The sequence below is a fragment of the Syngnathus floridae genome, chromosome 1, assembly GCF_059516105.1.
Source record: "Syngnathus floridae isolate MCC-2025c chromosome 1, RoL_Sflo_1.0, whole genome shotgun sequence".
Lineage (NCBI taxonomy): Eukaryota > Metazoa > Chordata > Actinopteri > Syngnathiformes > Syngnathidae > Syngnathus > Syngnathus floridae.
The window spans coordinates 7,093,703-7,102,529 of NC_142413.1; the positions used below are offsets into that span (position 1 = coordinate 7,093,703).

Sequence of the window (8,827 nt, forward strand, 5' to 3'; positions counted from 1 at the left end):
GCGAGCTTCATGTTGTGGATTGTCGTATGGATGTCTCTCTTAAAAGAAATACACACTAGGTCTAATGTCCACAGTCTTCATATTTTATTATTTAATAATAATAATAAAAGTCCCTTTTTGTTTTGATTTTTTTTTAATAAGCTTGGCGTCCCAAATAGAGGGCACGTTGTTAAATGTTAGATCCTTTGTGTGTTTTGTGTGCACTTGTTTGCCGAAGGCATCGTAGCACTTTAGTGTCCGCCCCTCGGCAGCCAAACCCGCCCTTGCTGTGCTGTGATTGGCTACCTGACACCGGAACCTCCACGTCTTCCGTCCTTTCTTCGCTATGATTGGCCACGCAGTTGCCAGACCCGCTCGTCTCGCGCTCTCCTTTGCTGTCATTGGCTTTTCCCATCTATTCCACATTATTTTTAGTGCACATTTAAAAACAGGTTTGACAATTCATTCAAGACGCAAAGAAGAAAAACGATTGCCAAAGATTATACAAAAAAAGACTCATATAAAAGGCTATGATTGGCCAAGTAGCTCGGCTACGGAAGTACGCCCGCCTACCTTCTACTGTGATTGGCTGCGCCGCTAACGGAACCGGCATCTGACGTTCACCTCCTTTGCTCTGATTGGCCCCACTGCAGTCGTTGCTGTCAATTCACATGCTGGCAGCTTTTGCCTGGACTCAGTCGTCACTCGTCTACCGGGGCAGAACGCCGTACGCGGCCTCCGGTGCTCTGTTTCTCCGGTCTTCCACCTCCTACTTCGCCTTTTGTTACGAGCAGCACCCGGCGGGGGACCGATCAGACATAACCGCGTTCATGTAATTAGCACACTGGGCTGGAAAATGATCATCTGTACGAATAAAATGGAGTACCCGCTCAGAAGCCAGTACCAGAGAGTCCAGAAACAGGTAGGCGAAGGCGGCTAAGTTACGGGAGCACTTAACGGCTAAACAGCATAGCGGGCACTCCATGCATTTGGCTCAAGGTCCAAAATAAAACCCTCTTACATTTGATATCTACTTTTGTTTTATTGCACCACCGAAATTTTGTTAACTCGCTTTCAGTCTGGTAACTTTGGCGTAGCATAGTACTAATATCGTGTGTGTGTGTGTGTGTGTGTGTGTGTGTGTGTATATATATATATATATATATATATATATATATATATATATATATATATATATATATATATATATATCATTCATCTTGTAAAAACTTTATTTCTTTGACTTGTAGCCATCGTGAAACAACTTTGGGAATGGATCCTTTTCCGTTTAAGGGTACTTTCTCGTTACTCTTAATACATGTCGCGTTTATGTGACTTAATTGTATACATTTAATTTATTACCATAGTTTATACACGAATCATGACATATGTGTGGCAAAAGCGCAACACTGGGCTGTGTTGAAATGGATGAGTTACAAGCTTCACTAGAGGTGGGGGATGACGTCAACCCGAGAAGATTTTGGAAGGAAAAGTGTCAAGTGAAGGAAGATGTGCAGTGCAGGGGCAGCCTCAGCAAAATTGTGACTGTTTTGCATTTTCATCCAAATTGATTGATGCTCTGCGCCATTCTGGGGTTTTTTGTGTGTGTGTGTGTTTTGTAGTGATGTTTTTGCAGCTCAACAAGGACTGCCAATCAAAGTTGTTTTTCTCCTGTGCCACTGCTATTCGCTTTGCAACCTATATGGGGGCGCTGTCTCTAGTCCAAAAAAGAGGAGAGACGTGTTTGCTGCAGTTAGAAAGCAAAAAAAAGGCAGGAGGAATGTGAGAGCAGTGAAGGATTTGCTGGAGAAAGGGCTCTCGTTGTCACCAACAAACATTTTTATGCACCAAAGGCGAATACAATTCGATCGTAAAGCCAATTTAAAAAAAAAAAAAAAACCTGTGAAATTGCAAGATTTTCTTCTTCATCCTGCAGCACAGTTTTGTTTGTCTTGCTCCTCTTCACGTATCTTTCTTCTTCTGCGGGGAGCGTCTCAACATGTATTCAATATCCCTAATCCAAAGTAAGATCCATGCACTAGTACACTTTATTGGTACTGGTAAGACCCTCAACCCCACTAACCCGCCCCCACTATTACTAGTGAGAAATCCTTGTCACTAGTAACGGCTAGTGACTGAATCTTACTAGAAAAACAATTTCTGCTATATTGTTTGACCTTTCTGCACACATGCTCACTAGTTTGGCCTCGAGTGCAGCACCGTTGTTGAGTTGCATTTTAGTAAGCCTAAAGTAACATCAGTAGTGAAAAAAAAATGACACAGCACCTTAGTCATTTAGTAGTAGTGTCATGCAATTGTCTCCTCATGCAGTTTTTGCCTCACGAGTAACATGACGGACGGATGGATGGTACATGCTCAAATGGCTTCATGGAGAAGAGACTAGGAGCTAGTTTTGGGCCCAATATTGTTTCCAGCAGAGTAGTTTGTTTACGAGCTAACTATGTACTAGTAGGCCAGAAGTGGCACTATTTGTGAAAATAAAAATGTTTCCTGGGAGAAATAGTGTCCTGAAATGGCTTCTGATAGTGAGGAAAAAAAGATTGTATAAGTGCCTGTAGCTTATGCTGGATGTCAAGGAGACTGAATAAATGCTCAAATGGCTTCATGGAAACGCCAAGCCCATTTTTTATAATGAATGAAATTCATGTTTATAGGCTTCATGAAAGGTTTCTCTCTTCACCCTGGTGTAGTATTGTCTTCTCCTTATTTCTTCTTTCCCTCCTTCTCCTCCTCCTCTTCGTCGGCATCCTGCGGCTTCTTTGGCTGGTTTTGTGCCGCGGCCGATCTCAGTTCGAATTGCACGGCCAAAAGCAGCCCATGTGTTTCCGGATGAATTTATGCCAGGCCCGCCGCGTGATTGGGACGCAATCGGCATGCGGATTAAATGTCCTGCTACTGTGACCCACAAAAACAAACACACACACACGCACGACTCAAGATGTCACATGTACCCCCCGAGAAGCCATTTTGTTTTTCGTCTTTGTATGTTGATCGCTACCGCCATATCCCTGGTCTTTGTCTTGACTTTGATTCCCGTTGGTGTTTTTCACATTTTCCCGCCTGGCGGCTGGAAGAAACAAAACAACCTCGCCACTCTTCCTTTGGTTTTGGCTGCCGAATGATGGCCATCTTTTTTTTTTTTTTTTTATAAATTGTTTTTCACAGCAATCCTTCAAAATCTGTGGTCTATCAGATTGGCATTCACTTTAAGGGGGTTCTTCTCATTTGATGGCACTGAGGCTGCTCCTTTTGGCCTACATTCCTGTCATCACAAGCTCAAGTCAATCCATCAATAAGATAATTAACCAATGAATCCATTTAGAATTAATTATTAGTTCCATCCTTGCTTGTGTTTTTTTTGTGTTGCTGTCGCATTTGTATGCACAAAAGCCTTGGCGGTCATGCCCTCCTCCTTCTCAATGTTTACTGCACAGAACAAAATGTGCTTTGTAATAGCTCCCATCATCTCCTAAATGGTGATTTATTTTTTTTAGCGCTATCCACCCACATGCAACAGGTTTTTTTTTTCACCCGCGCTCCTTTTTCATGCGGGTGTGTGGTTCCCCCACTTCATTTTTTTTTTTTCCACCTGCGTGCACAGTAAGGTGTGTGTCGGCACCTTTACTTGTTTGTTGTCAGCCAATATTACAACAAAATTAATTTATACTTTGCATGTCTGACTGGACCCAAATAAGACTGTAATGGAGAGATTATGTAATCATGACATTAGAATATAATTTGACACTCATAACACCAAATGTGTTTATTAAAACACTTTTTTCAGTATCATCGGTGCTTGTTCTTGAAGACATGGAAAAAAAATCAGTTTGAGGAAATGAAAGAAAGACTCACAAACAAGAAGCGAAGACTGCTCGCCTCAAACTGTTTTTTGTTGTTCCCGCTTAAAGTGTACTTTAAAAATGGCGTATAAGACAATAATATTCATTACAAGTATCGTGTACTCTCTAAATTTACAATTCAGCAGTAAGAGGAACACTATTTTACCTGTCATATATTGTCAGTGAAAGATATCTTGAACTTTCGCTTTCACATGAAGGGAAATTTTTGCCAGTCAGCTGTGGCTCTGCTTCTCCCTAGACACACTTCACTTGCGAAAAGACCTCATACATTTCCTCATTGTTTCCCCACCAAGACAGTCATGATGGCAAAACACATTTTCCAAGTCAGCATAAAAATTCCCTTTTTTTTTTCCTGTATCAAACCATGGGTAATAAAATGCACACGTATATGCAACCTTACGCAACACAGTCATACAAGCAGGATTAAATCTAAATCAAAAGTTTTAAGGTTCATTTACAGCTAATTCCATTTTAGATGCCGTTTCGTTGCTTTTGTGTACTTTCTCATAGTCCATTTGTATCTCGTACAATGATTTGCATCTACGAGCTAACAGCCAATCAGAATGAGCCATTGTCACTGACAGGCAATATCGTTTGCATACTGGGATGAATGGCAAAATGACAGCAAAACTTTTTAATTCTTGACAATTTTAAACGCTGCATTTTGCTTGGATTTGTTCCTGCTTGTATTGCGCGTGTGCGTGCATGTGGGACTTGTTGAATTGTCAGTCAGAGCTATTGTCTATTTGTTGGTATCTAAATCCAATAGGCAGGAAAGTCGAGGATTTGTTCTTTTCTTAGACGTGTGAATCCCCATTCTTGTTACGTGTTAAGAAATGTTGTAATGACGTGAAAATGGCAGGAAAGGCAACGATTTTTTTTTCCTACATGCGTGAATTCCCATTCATATTACTTTGTCGTAATGACTAAAAATTCTAGCAGCAATTTGGAATCCCCGCTTACTTTTCACCTCACTCCACATGTCACGTTTCTTATATGCTCGTATCGATCAACAGCGTTTACAGATAATCACGTGTTAACTTGGTTGTACAGTCGAGCAGTCTGGCAAAGTCCACAGCTAATTACACCGTATCTCCAAATGGTAGTTCCTCAAGAGGCTTCATCTCTTGACCTAAATAGAGTCCAAGCAACAATCTCACAGGCTATAAATTGAAACACTCTTCCGCAGTCCGTGCCACCCCCGCCAAGTGTATGTGGACGCCGCAAGCGGGGGGGACGCACGCACGCACGCACACACACACAGTTGCCTGCCACTCAAATCACCGATCGGGATTTCACCCTGGCAAACACACAATCTGCCCCTCCTCCCTCCCACGCACCTTTCCAATGGCTTGCAAAACAAAGTTAAATGCCCGGTCACGCTTTAAACGTGTTTAAACGGATTAAAACTCACTTTATGCTGCAGTATTTACTTGAGTGGCTCCAACTGAATGCTTTTTTTGCTTCTTTGTGATTGTTTGTTCAGGCGATGGTGAGCAAGGAGAAGGAGCGCGCGTCTCTGGTGCTGATGAAGACGGCGGCGGGCCGCGGCAGCCTGGACGCCGTATCGCAGCAGATGGCCTCGCACCCGCAGTATTTGGAAAGCTTCCTGCGAGCGCAGCACTACATCTTGCACATGGACGGACCTCTGCCGTTGCCCTGCCGCCATTACATCGCCATCATGGTGCGTCAAAAAAGGCAAAACTCGTGCATTTTGAAATTAGAAATATAACTTTATAATAGTGTAATTGATTAAAAAAAACTATACAGTAAAGTAATGATTAAATACATGGTTTGCACAAGAATTAAATCTGCTACCCATTCTGGTGTGTGTACTTTAGCCACGAGGGGGCAGTATAATGCAGGCATATACAAAAACAGTCACTGCTCAGTAAGCCACAGTAATATTAGTTCTTTTATTCTTGAAACTGCGCAACTTTATTCTCATTTGATCTTTTGCTGCTTTTTTTTAGGCAGCGGCACGCCACCACTGCAATTACCTGGTCTACCTGCATTCGGCCCAGTTCCTGAGGCTGGGTGGCGACCCCCTGTGGCTGCAGGGCTTGGAGGCGGCACCCTCGCGTCTGCGCCTGCTCGACCACATCAACAAGGTGCTGGCTCACCAGCCCTGGCTGGCTGCCTGCTCGGACATCAAGGTGGGAAAAAAAACAAAATCAACACATTCACCTTGACGCTAGGATGCACTTCATTGTTGGAATGATAATCATTCAGACACATCCACCAATCAGACCTTCCCTGAATGTGATGGAAAGTGGTGGAGAAGTGGTTCAATTTGTCCCAATTATCAGTATTTGCTAACCCAGGAGCTGACCACTAACCACCAGTTCTAACTTGTGTTCCCGCAGACGCTGCTGAAGTGCGGCGAGCCGTGCTGGTCTCTGGCCGAGCTGGTTCAAGCCGTTGTGATTCTGGCCCACTGCCACTCTCTATGCAGCTTTGTGTTCGGTTCCAACGCTGCTGACTGGGGCCACCCGGCGCCCCCGAGCAAGTCTCCCAATGGCACGCCGCCTACCTTCTGCGCCTTGGACGTCACTAACGGCAACCCCAACAGGCCTCAGTCAATCGACGTCGCCGAACAAATTACACGACGCTGGGTAAAAAAATAATGGAACTCATGTCACAGTAATAGTGCTATATACAAGTGCTTGTGAGCAAATTACAATGTCATGGAAAAAGTCATTTACAATGTACAGAGCCCTACTGTGAATTATAAGTTTACAAGTACTTAACGTCAATGCCTATAGATGCCCCACAAAAAAAATTGACTTTCAAAGTTACCGTATGCAATATTAGGTATAAAAATATACTTTTTGTGTAGCCAATCAATGTCACAACTTTATCAATTGAACTATTAAAACTGATTTTTTTTTTTTTTTTTTTACTAACCTCTAATCTGTTGAGAAATCCAAGCAGTAGACACAAACTTCAAATTAGCAGATGATGTCTGGCAACAATATTTTCACACGTTGTCAATCAATCATTGCTCACACTGTCCTTGTGATTTTTTTCTTCTTTTTTTTTTGTCAGTCTGTGGACTCGGGTGGTGACCTGTTGAATCTGAAGGACAAGAGCCATAAAGCTCATGAAGAGCGAGACAAGCGAGAAGAGCGTCTGCTGAACAACCAAGCCGGTAAACAAAAAACAACTAAGGTCTATTTCCTTAAATTAGTCTTAAAAATTGGACAATGCAAAATTATAGGGTGTTGACATCTAGAGGCCAGCAGTGTAATTCCATCCAAAATAAATTACTGGCAGATTAAAATTGACTTTTTAAAGTGAATTTAAAAAAATCTGCATCTTAGGAGTTGAGTTATTTTTATTTTATGTTTTTTTTTTTTTCAGATGTTGAAGAAGAAGACGAGATAATGTACTTCGCCGACCCCTCTCGCTTCGTCACAGAGCCCGATTTCGATTACAAGGAATTTGCCCGCAGAGACGAGGACCTTTTCCAAGTATTTCGAGTTCAGGTGAGTCGAAGGTCGTACACCGTGTAGAGATTAATAGATAGTGATTGTGACTGTTTTTAATCGTGGTCAGGACTACTCATGGGAGGACCACGGCTTCTCGCTGGTCAACCGCTTGTACTCGGACATCGGCCACCTTCTGGACGAGCGCTTCCGAAATGTCACCTCCGTGTCGTCCCCGCACGGCCCCGACCTGAAGAGGGCCGTCTGGAACTACATCCACTGTATCTTGGGAATTCGGTTGGCCTTTCATCTCATATGTCCTTTGGTTGTCGCTGTGGAAACGGTGAGCGGTTTAAAAGACTGTTTACTGCCGGCGGCAGGTACGACGATTACGACTACGGGGAAGTGGACCGGCTCCTGAAGCGAGATCTGAAGGTGTACATCAAGGCCGTCACGTGTTTCCCCGACCCTAGCAAAAGTCCGGCGTCTCCGCTTGGCTGGGCTTCTCTTAAAACATCTGAGCGGGTGAGTCAAGCCTTGCAAGCTTTTGAGTGTTATTCTCCTTTAAAATGGATACAATTGTTTTGGGAGCAAAAACCTTCTCCAACTTCCAGAACTGTTTCCACATTGCCCAAATACCCAGAAGTTTACATTTTTAAAATATTTATCACATGACTAAAATCCCACATTTTCATCCCCCAAAAATGGTCATTCTACCTATGGCCACTTTTTCAGAATAGACATTGGCTATTTTGATCTGACTTGAAAATAGTCATCTCATTCATCTTGGTAACTAACTATTTTATAGACGAGGCAAATTTACACACATGATCATGACGGCATTTCTAAATCAATGTAGACATTTGAGATATTTCTTTTCCTTTTCTACTTTGATATCCACGCGCTCATACTTATCTACTAGAGTTTGATTTGTGGATGGTTGTGTTTAAAAATATACATTTTCTTTGCACTAATGATTTTCTTTTTTGAATCTTGCACATAAGAAAAAAAGGAACTAAAACCAATAAAAACAAAACTTATAAAAACTAAAAATGGTAAAAAAAACAATTAAAACATCTCTTAAAACGGATTAGAAATGATTTAACAAATTTAAAAATTAAGATTTAAAAAAAAAAAAAAACCAAGATTCAAAATAAACCCATAGCAAATCCCGATATGGATTTTCTTTCTACGGAAAATGTGGCGCATTTTCGTTGCAATCGTCTTTCTCCTCCTTTTCCAGATCCACATGAATTTACTCATCATGGAGGCGCGTCTGCAAGCGGAGCTCCTTTACGCCCTGAGAGCCATCACTCAGTACATGATCGCCTGAGAGCCTCTCGCAAGTGCACGCTTCTTTTTTTCTTCCTTCTCCATCGAGGTACACCCGCTTGACGTATCGACGTCTAAATTAGGAAGAGCGCGTGTGTGCCCCAAAGATGTGCCACACCGCCTCTCCTCATGTGCAATCCTGAAAAGACTTCAGACAGAACTCACAAAATAGTATTCAGCTTTTGGGTGACAATTCACATCAACTTT

The 8,827-nt window shown here is 42.4% G+C and overlaps 1 protein-coding gene across 1 annotated transcript in view; it reads left to right on the forward strand.

Moving 5' to 3' along the window:
- Positions 1 to 644: 644 nt before the first annotated feature.
- The window catches only part of sesn4 (sestrin 4), a 10,652-nt gene continuing 2,469 nt past the window's right edge, over positions 645 to 8,827 (forward strand). Inside the window, exons 1-9 of the mRNA XM_088369772.1 lie at positions 645 to 901; positions 5,347 to 5,544; positions 5,834 to 6,016; positions 6,227 to 6,475; positions 6,909 to 7,011; positions 7,224 to 7,348; positions 7,419 to 7,585; positions 7,669 to 7,813; positions 8,532 to 8,827. The exon at positions 8,532 to 8,827 is cut by the window's right edge and continues 2,469 nt beyond it. Of these exons, the coding sequence (XP_088225898.1) occupies positions 836 to 901; positions 5,347 to 5,544; positions 5,834 to 6,016; positions 6,227 to 6,475; positions 6,909 to 7,011; positions 7,224 to 7,348; positions 7,419 to 7,585; positions 7,669 to 7,813; positions 8,532 to 8,621 (1,326 nt within the window). The 5' untranslated portion in view covers positions 645 to 835 and the 3' untranslated portion in view covers positions 8,622 to 8,827. The remainder of the gene's footprint in view (positions 902 to 5,346; positions 5,545 to 5,833; positions 6,017 to 6,226; positions 6,476 to 6,908; positions 7,012 to 7,223; positions 7,349 to 7,418; positions 7,586 to 7,668; positions 7,814 to 8,531) is intronic.